General features: G+C 38.9%; 1 protein-coding gene across 1 annotated transcript in view; it reads left to right on the top strand.

Annotated features, from left to right (window-relative positions):
* VPS13A (vacuolar protein sorting 13 homolog A) overlaps positions 1-17,346 on the top strand; it is a 259,167-nt gene extending 241,821 nt beyond the window's left edge. Inside the window, 4 exon segments of the mRNA XM_038402638.2 lie at positions 9,178-9,263; positions 10,536-10,659; positions 12,280-12,354; positions 17,087-17,346. Coding sequence (XP_038258566.1) covers positions 9,178-9,263; positions 10,536-10,659; positions 12,280-12,354; positions 17,087-17,137 — 336 coding nt within the window. The 3' untranslated portion in view covers positions 17,138-17,346.
* The last annotated feature ends 605 nt before the right edge of the window (positions 17,347-17,951 follow it).

Raw genomic sequence — 17,951 nt, 5'->3', positions numbered from 1 at the left:
CAGAAGCAAGTGTCTCCTTCGTAAACTACCAATATGTATTGTTAATGAGTAAACCATGTAAAAATTGTGGTTTAAAACCTTTCTCCTTTGCTTTCTAACCCTCCGGGTGGGAGGGAATCTTTGCTGGGGTTTTTCTCCTCAGAGGGGCTCTTTCACAATGCCTCTTTGTCAAGTTCACCACCCCTTTCCCACCCTGCAGTATGTGTGGGCAGAGAAGCATGTTTCTCCTGTGAAGCCCTGCTTCAGGTTGCAGTCTAATGGGACTTGTGCCTGTCTGGCTTTCAGCCCACAGATCCTCACGCTGTCAGGGAAAGGTGCTCAGTCTAATGAGTGGACAGGGGTCCCTCTCTCCACTCTTCCCACTTTCCATTGGCTAGCTTACATTAAAGCATCACGAGCATTCCACACACTGATCGGAAGGGAGGCGCATGACCATTTCATGTCCTTGACAGCTGCACTATAATGGCAATACAGGAAGGCTAGTGAGAAATGCCTTTCTGCGTTCAAAATGACCCCTGCTTTACTCAGTACAGCTCTGAGTGATACTAAGTCAGTCTGAAAGTGGAGCTAGCCAGCCTGGGAGAGCAGGCAGGCATCCTTTCAGGTGCTTGGGGAGGTGTAGCAGGCTTTTCCCAAAATCAGGATATCTGTACCAGTTGATGGGTTCCCACACCAGGATATATAGCACGCTACTTCTCCCCATAACAGCCAGGGGAAGTACCACAAACACACCATCCAAAAAAAAAAAAATCCACACCACCATGAGGTTGTTGCAGCAGGATTCCCACCAGCAGAAGACACAGTTCCATTCTGAAGGTGTGACTTTTTTCCAAAAGACCCCATGGAGAACAAGAGTGAAGACATACTGCACAGCAATTTTAATACCTCAGCTATACCATTCAGACAAAGATTTGGAATGAGGGGCTTTTGATTCTGTTCTGGTCAAATCACTTGATGTGATCTGTCACAAGAGCAATGGTTCCTAATTCAGTAGCTACAAGGAAGTCATGTTAGCAATAGGGTCATCCTAAACAGATATCTTGGGCATGCAAATTTATAGATAAGGAACTGTTCAGGGAAACAGAAAAATCACTGGAGTAACTGAATTAGCAGAGAGGTCTCTACCCTCACTATCAAAGCCAGCATAGTCAACACCAAGACTATTCAAGAAGGGACTGTTTCCCATTTAGAGCTAACATTCTGGAGAAGAAGCTCCCAAGAAAACCTATATATATATTTTTTCCCAAGCTAACAAAATTCTCACCATGACAAAGACAAAAGGAGCATTTGTGTATGAGAGCTCATAATTCTTGTACAAAACTCTTCCTTTTGATCTACCTTCTGCACCCAGAGTCCTAAGAAATGGCTGTTAATCACAGCAAGACTCATATCGCAAGTTATGAATTTATATCTGTTCATGGACAATATGCCAATCATTACCCTGTCCAAAGATACAGACCCTCTCATAACTTGCCAACTGCAATAGAATATCTGGAAGGTGTGTTTAATCTCTGAGTACACATCCTTTTAGTGCACTTCAAGAGCCTTATCAGTGGCACATCTGAACAAACACGCACAAACTTGGCCACACAGATTTAGACCCAGTGGTCCATCAAGTCCAGTATCCGGTCTGATAGTTGCCAATACCAGTTACTTCAGAAGAAGGCTCAAGAAACCATGTAGTGGGTAGATACGTGGTGATCACAGGAGAATTTGCCTCCTGCTTCCCATTGGAGGTTTATGATTGAAACATGACTGTTACTTCCTGGTTTTGGAAGGGCTATATCCAGAGGTCAAACTTCTTTTTGAAAATGGAAATTGATCCCTGGGCTTAGAAGAATCTGCTGATTCTAAGATAGTTCACACAAAGGATATAGAAAAGAGGGAAAAGAGAGAGCCAATGTCATCCTCTTAGTCCTCTGTTGGCCCAGGATGCACTTCAGACTTGATAGACAGCCATAGAACCTCCATTCCACCTCAAGAAAGCACCAGACTTCTTGAAGCAGGGTAGTCTTCTTCATCCAGACCTGGATAACCTACAGTTAACAGTCTGGGCATCAGAAGAGAGGTGTGTAGTTCAGCAGGGTTTCTCTTTTAGCCTCATCGATCAGTACTTTTTAATAGTCAAACAGAACTGAATCAGGAAATTCCATTCATTGGTATGGTCAAAATTATTTCTGGTGTAAGGGGAGAATAGAAACTCTCTGGGACACAGACTGTCTCTTTATTTGTATAGTAGTCTGAACAATAGGGCCTTGACCTCTAGATGCTACTCCAATACAAATAGTAATAATAACTAGTGATCTGTGCTACACTAGAATTTTTACAGAATGGTTGCTTGGAGTCCTACAGTCAAGCACCTTACAAGAGGTGATAACAGCCCTAGCACTATTCTTTAAGCAGGCACATCAGACTTCCCACCTGAGTATAATCAAGTTTCAGGATTATTCAGAATGACATTAAACAAGTCTGTTGCAGGCCTTCCTAATTGGTATTCCCTCTGAAAGATAGGGTATAGAATTGGTTTCTGTATCCATACAAGAGCCAAATTACTATTGTTATGTATAAAATGTTGTTCTTACACCCCCAGAAACCTTTCTGTTCAATGTAAATTCTTTTCACAATTCCTGGGAAATGGTTCTCCCCTTATTTTGTTCCAATCACTAGCACCCCCTTTGGAATGTTGTGGTATAAATTGGTATTCCTAGCACTGTAAAAATATATCTCAAGCATATTGAGTACACACTGTACTCGGTTCATCTCATTCCATCCAAAATGCCAGGGCATTTAGGGCCTCAACATTGCTGCAGGTAATATGTTAAAATCCTGCATCACTTAGCATGCTGCATATCTGGGAAACTATTCACAAAGGAAGAATCAAGTCTCTCTCTACAAGATCCTTGGTGGTATTATATGGAAAAAGTTTGAGCCTCAAGGGAGATTTACAAAGTAGGTAAGAAGGTGTTATTGGATGGGGTCCCAAGTAATAAATTACAAAGCTCTTGCTTTGTTGAGTGAACTTCTCTTTGCCTGTTGTTCTACTATAATAATAATAATAATAATAATTAATAAAGACTCTGTTCATCCTCTCCCCTACTTCTGTGATTCATTGCTTGCTATTTCCCATTAGTGATGTATGAGGAGGGAAAGCTGTGCACCAGAATGATAAATTTCTTACCTAGTAATTTTCTTTCTGTTACCAACTTCTCTCCTCATTCAGCTAGTAGTTGGTAAATGACCAGAATACAATTTATTGCAATTGAATTTTTTCTCTAAAGGGAAACTCGGACATATATATATAACCTTCAGATAATTAGGATACCAAGTTATCTTAATGCTAATAATCTGTTGGTGGGGTATTTCTGCAGCTTTGGAATAACTCTTCTGGTGGTCTGAGCTGAAGACTGGGCTTAGTTCTGGAGTCTCCAGCAACAACACTGGACCACTTCCAAATTCTGCAAGTGGAAGGCATTACTCATGAGTGATGAATGAAGAGAGAAACTGGGAAGATTGTCAGGTAGTATATTTTTCAGTATGTTCAGCTATCATGGCTGGTTAGCTGAGTGCAAAGAAGTTTGGCCTAACAGATTCACAATTGCTATTTAATCTCTAGCAATTCTCAGGTTCTTGCATCCTCCCCCGCCCCCATTTTGCCTCACTTAATTAAGATGGCCCTTAAATCGTTCAAATGTATGTGGGCCAGTTATGAGTGGGCATCACCTATAATGTTGGCAATTGCCAGATGCCAATCCATACATTGTGGAGAGATGGTAAAGTGCAGTTTTGCTGCCTCTATTCTTACACCATCTCCTACTTTCAGAACTATGAGAAGCTCCACGCTCTCCAAAAGAGTGTCTGTGTGTATATCTCTCCCGTTACCCATCAAGGATACCATATATGCCAGAAACATCATATGCATGGGTAATCTGTAGTGCTAGTAAGAATAAGCTGCACAGAGTGGGAAGTAGATCTGTGCTTCAATTTTTACAGATACTTGTTTTGGGGGTCCAGTTTCACAGATAATTTTTGTCGTCCTTTTACATCTAATCAGTGAAACATTTGCTCAAATCGGCTGGTTCTTCGAGTGCTGATCTGTATGTATTCCACTGTGTACTCCATGTGCCTGAGAAGAGAGAATTCTAGCAAGTAATGTCCATTGTTCCGCTCCTGCACAGTTTGTCTCCTTGTCCTCTGTACCTAAAGTATAAGAGGCCGTGCAGACCAATGCCTCTCCCATTCCTTCTTGCTACACATTACCTGATTGGACTCCTCTGGTGTCCGAAACTGATTCTCTTCAATGTTCTTTCCTGCAAATATTTAAAAGTTACTGTTAGTAGTTTTTCTAGTTAGATAAGAAGTTAGTTAGAATCTTCACCCCAGGGGATCCCCCAGACTCTCAGAGCAGGACTTAGATTATGCCCAGGCTCCTGGGTTTTAAGAATTAAATCTCTTGTCCCCACTCTTTTTCAGTCAGCAACAACCACCAGTGCTGCCTATACTGCCTCGGAGAAGCTCATATCTCATAGAATCATAGGACTGGAAGGGACCTGAAGAGGTCATCTAGTCTTTCCTGCACTCCAGTGATGGAAATTCCACAACCCTCCCTTGAAAGCCTATTGAGGAACTTAACTACACTTTACAGTTAAAAAAAAAAAAAATCCTGACATCTAAACTAAATTTCCCATGCTGCAGATTAAGCCTACCTTCAGTGGAGATGGAGAACAATTGATCACCATCCTCTTTATAGTAGTTCTTAACATCTTTGAAGACTGATATCGGGCCCCTCCTCAGTCGTCTTGTCTCAAAACTAAACATGCCCTGTTCATTTTAACCTTTCCTCCTAGTATTGTAAACATTTTATCATTTTTGTTGCTCTCCTCTGGACTCTCTAGTCTATCCACATCTTTCCTAAAGTGTGTTCCCCCCCAAAATTGGACACAGTACTCCAGCTGAGACTTCACCAGTGACAAGTAGAGTGGGACGATTGTGTCTTATATATGACACTTCTGTTAATAAGCCCCAGAATATTAGCTTTTTTTTTTTTTGCATCTGTATTACGTTGGTGACTCTCATTCAATTTGTGATGAGTAACCCTCAGATCCTTTTCAGCAGTACAGCCACCTTGCCTTTTATTCTCCATTTTGTAGCTGTTCATTAGATTTTTTTTCTTCCTAACAATAGTTCTTTATACTTGTCTCTATTGAATTTCATCTTGTTGATGATTTCTGACCAATTTTCCAATGTGTCAGGGTCGTTTTGAATCTAATTCTGGCCTCCAAAGTGCTTGCAACCACTCCCAGCCTGCTGTCATCTGCAAATTTTATAAGCATACTCTCCTCTTCATTTTTCATGTCATTAATGAAAATATTGAATAGTATCAGACTCGGAGCTACTGAAAGTTTCTTTCACATTAGCAAATGTTTCTTCAGTGTTTGTTTCACAGCTTTAAAGAAACAATCATTGAGAGTTCTTATCCTTCCATCACTAAGAGTTTTACTTTATCATGGTGTTCTGGGTCACGGTCGTCCTCCAAACTATTTATAGCTGAATAATGCAGAACACATCTTTAAATAAATATTTGTTACATCACTCAATAGGTACAGTTCAATTTATTTCAGGAGCATTCCTCTCTTAATACTTTACTCTAACATCCACCCATAGAATCTCACATGTAGTTTGAATTAAAATGGTAAATTAAGATTTTTTTTAAAATGTTGTAATGTCCCTTTCTTGTTCTTAATACATATATGCATGTAGGTATTGGAAGTTAAACCTTCCCACATAATTAAATATGGCATTCTCACCAATAAATTGTTAATCACAGCAGTTTTGTAAAAGTAAGTGAAATTATAAGATACTAGGCATAAAGATAGAAATGGAAAAGACCAATAGCTGTTATCATCTATCCTCTTCAAGTATAGATTGTTTCCTACATATTTTCTGTTCCTTTACCAAAAATAGGTTTCAATGTAAAGTGATGTTGCTTTTGATGTGTCTGTGTCAGAACTCTTTAAAAAAAAAAAAAAAAAAAAAAAAAAAAAAACAACCCTACCAACTGGAAGAGGAAGACTGATAATGAAGTGTTTGAGGCAATGGTTTAATTTTAAGTGGAGTCAGTGAAGATAAGTTGACATCTTCTGATGGCTTTTTGATCTACTCTGTGAAACAAATCGATTGCCTCAGTTCAGTTTCCAGTGGATAGGCATCCATGTCACACAAATCATCACCTTAGTAGGTACTGATTGTCCATTATGACAGTCTTACACCTTGTCTACACTACAGTTTCATTTTGTTGACAAAACTCAGCTGATGTAAGTCCCCTGCTATGCTCACATAATAAAATGAGGCATAGGGCTTACGTCAGTGTAGTTAGGGTGACAGTGTCTCTGTAGACACTGCGTTCCTTACATCGGCTATTGGCTGTCATAATTGTCAATTTCACGGCTCTGCTGCTGCCCCCGTCTCCGCTCCAAGCTTGGCTGCCTCCCAGACTCCTGACTTGGGCTGCCTCCCAGGCTCCCTGCTCGGAGACCTGCTGCCCCCTGAGGTCCTGGTTCCGTGCTGGACTCCTAGTCCGGATCTCCTCACCGGTGCAAGAAGCCTGGGCTTTTCCCTCACTCCCAGCTGGGAACGTGGAGGCAAGAAACCCCCTAGGGGGCAGCTGGGGTTGCTGGGAGCGTGCAGGTGAGAAGCCCCCTAGGGGGCAGCTGGGCTTCTGGTGGGGAGCAGCATGGAGCTCAGAGCTCTGGCTCTGTCCCCCACATTGCCCCTCTTCAGTAGGTGGAAGCACTCCTGTTGAGGACTTGCACCACCGACAGAAGGAGGATAATTACTGTGGTGGCTGTAAGTCAAGCTAACATAAGTCAACTTATCTTAGTAGTGTAGACATAGCCTTAGTAGAAAGACCAACAACTACGTCCACATTAGATAAAAAGATGTACATTTAACATGTTAGCTGGTTGAGGTAAACCTTACACTCTCCCCCATAGAGTTTACCTCAGCAAACTAATGTGTTAACGCTGTAACTGCTTTGTTTACATAGGGATTTTAATATGTCAGTAAACGCGTGTTTAAAAAATACTCATTTTTTAAAGAAGTCAGTGCCCACATGCACATGAAAAATCCTCTGCCCTCTTTCTTCAGTAATCCACTCACATTAGGATATAGGCTAAGCTCACTCAGAAATGTGTTTAAAGTCTCTTGTTTCTAATAAGTTTATAGAACAATTTCTTTGACCAACATGTCCAAAGCTTTTTTTAGAAATGTATAATGAAACTGTACTGTAGATAACTAAAGTATGTAAGATTCAAATCTTTATGAAGGAATAATTTAGTTTTATTAGGAAAACGGTGAGGATGAAATCCTGTCCCTATTAAAATCAGTGTGAGTTTTGCCATTGACTTCAGTGAGCCTGGATTTCACCACAGGATTTGAAGAGTTGTTGACTGAGTGTGCTCAGTTTTCAATTCTTTAATTTAAAATCTATTTTAAATGTTTCCTTTGCCCAGTCCTTAGAAGATTGCTATGGAAGATTGTTGAATAAAATACCTGGTATAAACTTAAGACCTTGATAAGGATAAGCAAATGTTAATGAGGGCATTTTTTTTAATTATGAGATCGTTTCATTTTTCTGGTGTGATTTTATAATAAATGTATTAGTCACTAAAATTCTAAACCAGTGTAGTAACTGATAAGTTAATGGAAACTTCTAAATGTTTCTTGTGCATAGAATTGTATATTGTCCATATGTATTTTTCTCCTTGTCATTGCATTGCATGAATTTTGTCTGTAAACCAAAAACATTTTATACTGGGTAATATCCCAGTTGTTAAATTACTGTATACAAAGGAAAACATAATTTTTAAAATCTGTTGGGTCAAGTGGTTTTTACTGCAGTTTGCTTATAATAGAAATCTCCAGTCTCACTGTAGGACTTTCTAATTTGTTTTTATTATATTAACAGTGGTTTCAAATGGTAATCAATAGTCGCCACTTGGCTCTATTCTTTTAACTTGAGAGAGGACTTGACCTATGAATCTTACAAATGATTTTGGAAACGTTTAGGTCTACAGTATTTCAAGGACTATTTTTTGGTTAACTGTTCTATTTTCCATTTAAAAAAAACCCAGTAATACAAAGGGGATGTTTGTGTGTGCTCTAATGGAAAAAAGAGAAAGTAAACAGCTCTTGTCCTTATTTCCCAGCAACACAGGATCCAAATTAGAACAAATTTCTTAGGCTAAGCAGAATACTTTTGTAACGTCGTCACTGCAAGCAAAGGAGCTGTGCCAGAGTTGAAGCTGAAGGAGAAACCTGTTTTACATTTTTATATAGTTGTTCATTCCTCTGAAATTCAGGCTTCCAGAAGCTGCCAAGTCGTACTAAGTTTACAGAGCCTTAGCATTTAAAACGGTAGAGTCTGATATCATGGATTCGCCATTTTAAATACAATTCCCTCATGAACAGCGAGAAGATTCAGCTACTTTATTCACAAACTACTGTAAATGAGTATGTATGTATGTTATGGAAAATGCACAGAGAATGCAGAAGCATGCTGCCCATCACGTTAGTTCCAGTACCAAAGAAGTGTCCTGAAGTTAATCTGATCCTATGTCTGGAATTCTTGTATGGAGTTGAATTCAGTTCTGTTACCAGTGATAGTGATTCTAATGTGTTAGTGGTAGTGAGGTTGATTCTAATTTAAAGAGTCCAAGAGTCATACCATAGTTATGTTGGCAATCCATTTATTTTTTCCTATACATTTTAATTATATTGCAGTGCACTGTAAGTATGGGAATATTTGAGTTCAAAATTCTTCTGTAGAGCTGTTTTGGAATCAAGACCTTGATGATGCAGCCAGCTTTGGACAGCGCTAATCCCAATGGATCATTTATTTGCTCATCTGTTGCTAACAGAAATCAATTTCACATACAGTTGTCTAAAGCTCTTGTGTCTAAAGATCATATCTTCATGGCAAATGCAAAATGTCACAAATTTTAGTTGTGTTCTGATTTTTTTGGGGGGTAGGTAGCTCTTTATTGGATAGAAGGTACAATGTTGTGTTCAGTTAGAGTAAACTGTTTTTATTCAGATTAGAAATTGAGTTATAAGCAGGAAATAAATCAATGAATTAATGTATTTTATGGGATGCTATAACACTTTTTCTTTTTCTTTTAGAAAATCGAAAATGGAAGATTTGCAAAACTCAGATACATTACACATGCCATGGTCAATAATACAGATTTGTTAATGATAACAAAAAGGTAGAGGCTTTTCTCTTTGAATAGTAAATACTTTAAAATGTACCACCAAAGTGTTGGAGTGATAATTATTTTAGATAAACAACTATTTTTTATCATGTTGTTAAGTATGTGTTTACACATGTGGATATATGGAAATATACATTATACATATATGTTCACATATGTAGATATATGGAGATTTTGTGTGTTTTATTTATATATCCACACGTGTGAACATATATGTATATAAAGTGTGTGTGTGTGTGTGTGTGTGTGTGTGTATATGTATGTGTGTGTATATGTGTGTATATGTATGTGTGTGTATATGTATGTGTGTGTATATATATATATATATATATATATAAATATAAAAAATGGAGGGAAAAGTGCATCTGGCATCCTGTTATCTGACTCTTTCGTTGCCAGTTTGGCAAAGAATATATTATCCTATATCTCACGTGTGTAACTTCTATAATCCAAGGATGACTAACTTGCTTTCATGTTTTCTCTGAGACAGATAAACTGAATATTTAGTCAGGATGAAGTCAGTGGGATTCTATATGGACTCAGGGATCCACCTGTGTAAAGCACATTGCAGGACTGGAATCTAAGTAAAGATACTCAGTAATAAAGGAATGGAATTTCCTCTAAGACTCAAACATATTTAATAGTGGAACATAAATCATTTCAATTTTTCTGTCTGGGGACTATTTTTCCTCTGAGAATATCAGGTTAGAAATAGAGTAGTTGCTTTGGCTTAAAAGAAAGATGTTGATAAATGCTATTGTAAATAAGCACAGGAACCTGCAGAATATAGGCGTTGTCTACACTGGGACATCCAGGAAAATTAATCCAAATTAACTAAAGGTCTGAATTCACAGTGTATTAGTTAAACCACATTAAAGCCCTATGTGGATGCTCTTGGTCAGAATTAAAGTAGCCTTAATTTGTTTTACCTTAATTCACCTCCAAAGTAAATTATGCTAAACCAAATTAAGACCATTTTAATTTTGAATAACAGCATCCAGAAAGGGGTTTAATGTAATTTAACTAATGCACTTTAAAAGATAATTTGGATTAATTTTCCTGAGTGTCCTTATGTGTCTTTTCAAAAGTTGTGCAATGTGGTTGTTGCATGTTGCTTGTGGGAAACTATCTGAAATAATAAGACAACTTCACTGCACCTAACATTTAATTCCTAATTTCTTTGGTGCGGGGAGGGGAAATATTTCATACCCTGTTTTAGTTTCTGCTTTCATTTTTGAACTGTTTATTATATTTTACTCTTTCTAGTGGTATTTTGTTTGTGACAAAAGGAACATTTGGACAGCTGACATGTGAGTGGCAGTACGCTTATGATGAGTTTACCAAAGAGCCATTCATTGTTGATGGAAGAAGATTACGCATTGAAGCCAAGGTAGAGTAGATGCCTGTCTAGTAATAGAATGAAATGTGAAAGTGCCACTTAATTTTTTTTCTTTTGACACATTTAGAGGAGGCAGCTCAGACTTCTCTGTGAGGGCTTGATCATATCCCAAACTAACTTTCCTCTAGCAAGTGGATCAGAATGGCAATTCAACTTTCCCAATTTAATTTTTCAGTTCCTGGTTTTTAAAGTCAATTTTGGGTGATAACAAGGGGAGTTTCCTTCTCCCCATTCACCTTTTTTTCACCTTCCACCCAGACACTTCTCTTCTCTAGGGAAAATGTTTATTAAAATAAATAAATAAACATACATTTTCCCAGGTAGGATTGTACCCTAAACAGATCACCTGCAGATCTCTTTTTCTGTATTTGCTGCCCTAGCTCTCAGTGCAGTAGAACCAGCCATATCTGTCAAGATATCCTCTCAATAATCACAGATCCACAGTCAGCCAGAGGAAAGATGCTTAGGATATGTCTATACTGCAATATAAGCTCAGGGTTAGAGAGACTCAAGGCAGCTGACCACATCTGTTTTCCTGGAGATGTTGAAGATTCTTGGGTTAGAGAAGACAAAGAAAGATTATGATAGTATAAGATACTTTTGGTGGACTCCCAGGGTCGGCGTCAGAGGTGGGTGGGAGGCTGTATCTACACTATAAAGCAATAGGGTTCAAACCCTGGGTCCTGGCTTGACTCTGGCTCAAACCCTCCACCACTGCAAGGTTCTAAAACCCGAGGTCTGAGTCAGAGTCTCAGAGATTTGTGTGTAGACGGAAGGGGGGGTTGGGCTCAAGCCTGAATCTAAGCTTTGTCTTATATTGCAATGTAGACATACTCTTGGAGTCTTGAGAGCTTCTTGGGGGGTCCTACATCCCCCTTCTACACACGCTAACACTCCTCTGGAGACACTAGTAAGAGAGGTCACTACTCTTCAACTCCTGGGACACAACAGGAAGGCTGTCTTCCCAGATCAGGGATTTATCTGGATAAATCCAAATACCTCCCTAAAGCCCTGGCACAAGAGTTACTTGGCGAAGGGTCTGGTATCCTCTTCCTTAAAGGAGTGGAATTTGGGAGAAGATTTGGACTCAGGAATACCTTTTTTATTCAGCTGGATGTCTGACAATAAGGGTCATAGGAGTGTAATGTCCTCTGCATGGACTATGCTCCTAAAGGGAGCAGCAACCAGGAAGAGGGATTGATCCTAAAATGGAATTCACTGAGAAAGTGATTCTGTACATGAAAAATTGTGTCCATAAATGAGAGAACTGTCAAGAAACGGTTAAATTTAGCTGCGGTACACATAGGTTCTCATGTAGTTTACTTCAGACCATTATTACACAGAAAATTTAGCACATCACATTTTGCTTTTATGAACCCGCTTTTCCCAGGTAGAGTAGATTATTTTATAGATATAAATGTTTAAAGTGATCTATTATTAAACAGAGTGATATGTTGTAAAGTAAGATTTTTGATTAAAAATCAGTTTATTTTGTAACCTGCACTTTGAACATCACTTTTGTAGAGCAAATCAGAGTATAAAAGCATTATACATTCATTAACTTTAGAAAAATTGAAGTCATATCTTAACTTAAAATTGTTTGTTTTGTAGGAACGAGTTAAGTCCGTATTTCATGCCAAAGAGTTTGGAAAAATAATTAATTTTAGGACTCCAGAAGACGCCAAGGTAAATACCAGCCACTGCTATTTAAATTAGAGTAATACAGTACTATACTTTTGTTAAAAAGCCTGACTTCATGGGAGCATTGACATGGTAAGGAAGAAATGTTCCATAATTAGTGTTTATTGAGGGGAACTACCCTGAGGACTGCAGTTCAGCTTCTATGTTTTCTCAGGGCAGATGATTAAATAAGTGCTGTTACTCATTTTGGAGAGTAAACTTATTTTGTGAAAAGTAAGTTGGTTTTCCACTTATAAATACATCCTACAAATAATATTTAGCATTCGTATAACACATATCATCAAAGTCTTTTGCAAATATTAACTTATCAATCATGACAACATTCCTCCAGTTATAATTAATAATCTGAAATGTGAAATTTTCTTAAATAGTTGAAGTCTTAGTGGGCAGGGGTAGAAAGTTTGTAGGGTTGGTTTTTTTAAATGTATTGTGCATTGAATTACAATATTTCAGCACACACAATAAAAAGCTCCTCTACACATCATTACATACAATTACTTATAGTTGTTTTTACAGTAAGCTTTTTTGGGGATCACATTTGCAATGAAGCTGCTTTATTTGGGCAGAATTCAATAATTCTACATGGCCACTAAACAAACAGAAACCAACAAACTAGTGAGTATTTCGTTTTCAGAAATGCACAGATCTAATGCAAAATATCTCCTTGCTTAGGCCCATGTAAGACTTTATTTTATGTAAGACTATTGATTTGACTGTGTGAGTGAAAAGCAACGAGTAATATAGCAGAGCCAGTTAAAATACTGGGTTTCAGTGTATTAGTCTTTCAATGATGGAAATCAAAATGCAGTGTAGCTTTGGAGGATTCATCCCAGAACCCTAGAGGGCATTTATTTACATCACAGAACCATTCTCCTATTTTGGTTTAAATAGCAATATTTGTTCAAGACACACGTGGAAGAGAAGGTTTACAGGTCGGATTTGAAATGCTAGTAAGATTCATCTTTTAGTGGTTCTGTGCATTCACACTTGTGAGATGGGTGCTCCTAGTGTCGAGCTGTAAAAATACCTTAAAAAGCCATGTTCATTGAGTGCATTAGTGATCTCACATGAGCTTTTTGTCATCTCTATGTGTGTGTGCCTTAATTCTTCGCTCCCATCACAGACAGTGAACAGAACTCACTTTCATATCCCTAGGCTAGGTCTTTTCTCAGTTTAGCTTATTATTTTTCTTGTGGTTAGTTTGTGTAGAATAGTATAGAGTGTTTCTCAAATGCATCCACCAGGGAGTTTTCTTGTGGCCACAGCCTCCTGGGAGGTGATTGCGGGGGGAGGGGGGGTAAAGCAGCGGCCTCTCCCCCAAGGCCACCAGCAGGGGTTGCCCCTCTTCAGGGACACACATTCTGGAGTTGATGCTGGAGTTGAGCTCCAGGTGCACGACTTAGGTCTCCACCTTTGCCCCGGAGTCCACCCCCAAGTGCTGCGCTCCCCATACCAGAAGGGAGAGATGCTTGGGGCTCCAGGCTAAGTTGACTTCGTCAATAGCCTCCAAGGTGCTAGAGACTGACCCTCTGTGCTGAGGTGCTCTTATACAGGGCTCAAGATACATTGTGCTGCTCCAGCCTCAGCATCACCATCTGTCTTAACCCAAAACCAGATCTTAGGTCTTGGGAATAATCCCTTATTGGGCACCGCCAGCACTGGCTAAATCAAAAACAACACCACAGACCGAACAGGTACTGCTAATTAAGTCCTCAGTGGCCTTCACAAAACATAGAAAGCAGCCATTTCTGGGTGTACTCCTCATTTGGCACCAATGCCCTCAGAACCAACTTCAGAACTATCCTCTGGTGCCGATGCCTCTGCCTTGACATCACAAATCAATGCAGATATCTGTTAGGGTAAAACAAAGGAGAAGGGGAAATATCTCCTCACAAGAGAGGTAAAAACAACAGAAAAAGGAAATGCCAGCCCTCTTCTTCCTTGTATTCTCCCACCCAGGACAGCCTCTGAGACACAGAAATGGTCACCTTTTCTCCCCACTCTTCCAGAGCCACACATTGTGGCAACTACCAACTTGGACTTCTCACCAGTTCAGATCTTGATAACACCTTTGAAGTCTCCATACCTGCCTGGGATCCGCCACTGAAGCTACTCACTATCCCACCTCATGCATTTCTGCTGCTTGGCTCTGTGCCTGCACCAACTTCTCCAAATTTCACCTGAAACTGCTTCAGGGTATCTTTGACCCCATTAAAAGATGAGTCTATAGGGTCTTCTGACTCCGCCTTGAGACTCTGGTCATCTTCTCATCTCAGATCCAGATATCATGGAAAGGGACGGGCCCTCTTTAGCTCCTCATGTTACCCTATATATAGAACTCCATGGAAGCCCTCTGGAGACTACAAGGCCAGCTCCAGTGTACCCTCCCAAGCACCTGTACTTCACCCAACACCAATGCAGCCTTCCTTGCTGTCACATACTTGCACCAGATCCCTCAGTTCTGTAAGATCTCCCTATATTTGATGAGACGTCTTCATGAGAACCATAAAAGTTCCCTTTGGAGGAACAGACAGATGGTACCTGATCAGAAGATCAGGTGGCTTCATCAGTTTAATCTCCTGACAGAGACAGTTTCAAGAATGATTGATTGAGGAGAATGGCAAATACTCTTCTGCTGGAAACTATGTCAGATCTCCTGCTTTTGATACATAATTCTTCAGTGATAAGGCCCTTGAGAACATCCAAGGGCCACTAAGGCTCCTGCCCACACCCTGAAATTTACACGTCTTTTCCTTGAGTTAGATGAGGTCTTCCTACCTAGCATTCTATCTCCAAGACAGGCTCCCTCACAACACCAAGGGATGCAGTCCCAGAGGCAATATCTCAACTGACTTCTGCAGTATAGGAGCGGTATTCCTCAATGCATGTCCTTGCAGCCTTCCACACTGGCCTTTAGCAGCAGTTTAGGTAGTGTGGGTTGAAAGCTGTGCATGAAGTCACATAGACTTAAACAAGAATAGAGTTGGCCAGAAGTTTTCCAGAGAAATATTTTTTCATCAGAAAATGTTGATTGATTTAAAACAAAATTTAAAGAGGATTTTAACAGATTTCTGTCTTCATTTGAAAACCATTTTTGGAAACAAGTTTGTCATCAGAACATCCCATTTTGACATTTTTATAAAAAATTCTCATTTTTTATTCAAAAGGACTTATTTTGAAATTTTAGTTAATGTGCACTGAAAATTTACAAGAATCTAAATGAAACATTTTCAAAATTGAAACATTTGGTCTGATCTGAATTTTTTTTTTAATTATTGGTTTATGAAAATTTGAGATTGTGACTTTTCATACTGTTTTGGGATGGGGAAAAAATGTGACATCTCAACTTTGCAGAATGGTAAAACCACCCAATTTTACATATGAACATTCAAATTCAAGATGCTCACTCGAGGTGACATTATTCCTCCCTGATCACTTTGAGCAGAACAAACATACTAATAGCCCTAGGTGGCCTCCTCAGCACTGATATACAGATCTCCTACAGCTGCCTTTGTTTCCAGAGCAGCTGTCTCAAAAGTAAGGGAGGATTCTTCACCCCAACTCAGAGACACTCCACCTTCCAGTGTGGAGGACAATCTGCTGTCTAATGTGTTACATCTTACTTGGGAAACCAGTACCATCTGCTTTAAAGACCCATTTCATGAAAACCATCAGTCCCTTAGGCAAGTTCCCTTAAGATAAATATACAAAGCAAAAACTTGGAGGTCAGTGCAGACTTGTACCAGACACTACTCACTAGATTTAGTATCACACTCTGATGCCCAGTTTGGGATATGAGGCAGTGCCACAGTTCATATTTATCTTAGAAATCCTTGCTTGCTATCCTCCAAGTGAGGCACTGCTTGTAAACTCCCACAAGTGGGAGTACACAGAATCCCTTTAAGAAAGAGAAGTTACTTGCCAGTAACTGTTCTTCTTTGGGAGTTGCCTTTGTATATTCATGTTACCACAGCACTACCACCCCCACTACCTCTACCTTAGAGTTCTATATAACATCAGGACTCTGTGGTTAGGGAGAAGAAACTGGGGGGGGGGGGTGTATATTTATTTTCCTAATTTTAAATACTTTTTTAAAAAAACCTTAACAGAACCGACAACATGTTTGTGCCTAAACTGACTTACCATATGATCATATTGCAGCAAGACCCAGTTTTGCTGGTTCCACTCTCTGCCAGCTCTTTGTCATCCTCATTCTTTTTGTGACCTCTAAAATTTAATTATAATTGTTTGGTGGCAGGAACCATGTCATTCTCTGTTCTGTGACTTGCCTAGAATGCTTGGATAATATAAATGAAGAATGTAGTCTTTCCAGGATATGTGCAACACAGTGATGATTATTACTTTTCTAAAATATTATTGTTAATATATGGCACCTGGACACAGAAGCCAAAAACTGGACTATCCAGGTAAAAACCAGACAGGTGGCAACCCTAACTGCAGATTAAGAAATTGGAATCATGGCCTAGCCAGATGTCTTAGCCGTAGTCCCAAATGTTCTCATTTGGGAGATTGAAATTTAAATTTCAAAAGACAGGAAAGACAGAGAAATACTATTGTAGATTTTGAACTTTGCATAATGTTAAGATTTGATTAGGACCAGGTATTAAGTGGTGACATGTCTGGCCATCACAGCCAAATTTTCTACTGCACGGCAGTTTTTACTAAGGGAACTTTTTTTTTTCCTTAACTCCCACAGTGGATTCTTTCTAAACTGGAAGAAGTGAGAGAGAGTCATCCAAAGTTGTAATCACTGGAGAAGCTCCAAGACACAGAGAACATGGAATGCAGTTCTGACTGTTGCATTTTAATTGCTGTTTAACATGTGAAATTGCTTGATTATCAGCAAAAAAAAAAAGACAGTTTGTAATAGCTTCGTTCTGCCTGTATGATATATAATCATAGTCAAATTTTAATTGAGTAATCAGTCAGTCAGGTAAAATAGTCTGGTGATTAAAAGAAAAAATTCTACCAACTTTTGGCTTGCTGGGTTTTTTACTTATGAAATTACAGATACCTAAATCTAGAACCTGATTCCTTACAAATACAGTATAAACATAAAGTTGTCTTATGTCTGACTCTTTCACATCTGCTAGAGAAACTGAGCTCGAGAATAATCTGTGCGATTTTAGATGGAGCACATCTTGAGATGGTGATCAAATACTCAAACTCTAAGTTCTCCCATCAGTTTTCACATAGATGTCAGTCACTATGTTATATAGAAATTCAAGTGAACTTAGACTTCTCCTACAGCTTGAAGAAAATTCAGAATGACTGCTGACCAGAAATGTCTAACTCAGATATTTAATTTTAGAGGGGCTTTTTATTGATAAATATCATGGAATTGTTTCCTTTATTTTTTATATAAATGAACAGTTCATGATAAATTTAAAATATAGTAATATCACTTTTAGTGTAAATTCTTTTATATGCCACTCAGATTTAGCAAAAGCTTCAGGTCCTCATGACACACACATTAGTATTCATAAAAAAAAGAACAGGTCAGTTTACCAAAGGAAGTGATCATCTGGGGAGAGGCAAAACAGATAAATCTTTGGAATAAT

The sequence above is a fragment of the Dermochelys coriacea genome, chromosome 5 (genome assembly GCF_009764565.3).
Source record: "Dermochelys coriacea isolate rDerCor1 chromosome 5, rDerCor1.pri.v4, whole genome shotgun sequence".
Taxonomy (NCBI): Eukaryota; Metazoa; Chordata; order Testudines; family Dermochelyidae; genus Dermochelys; species Dermochelys coriacea.
This window is presented reverse-complemented; position numbering and strand designations above follow the sequence as displayed.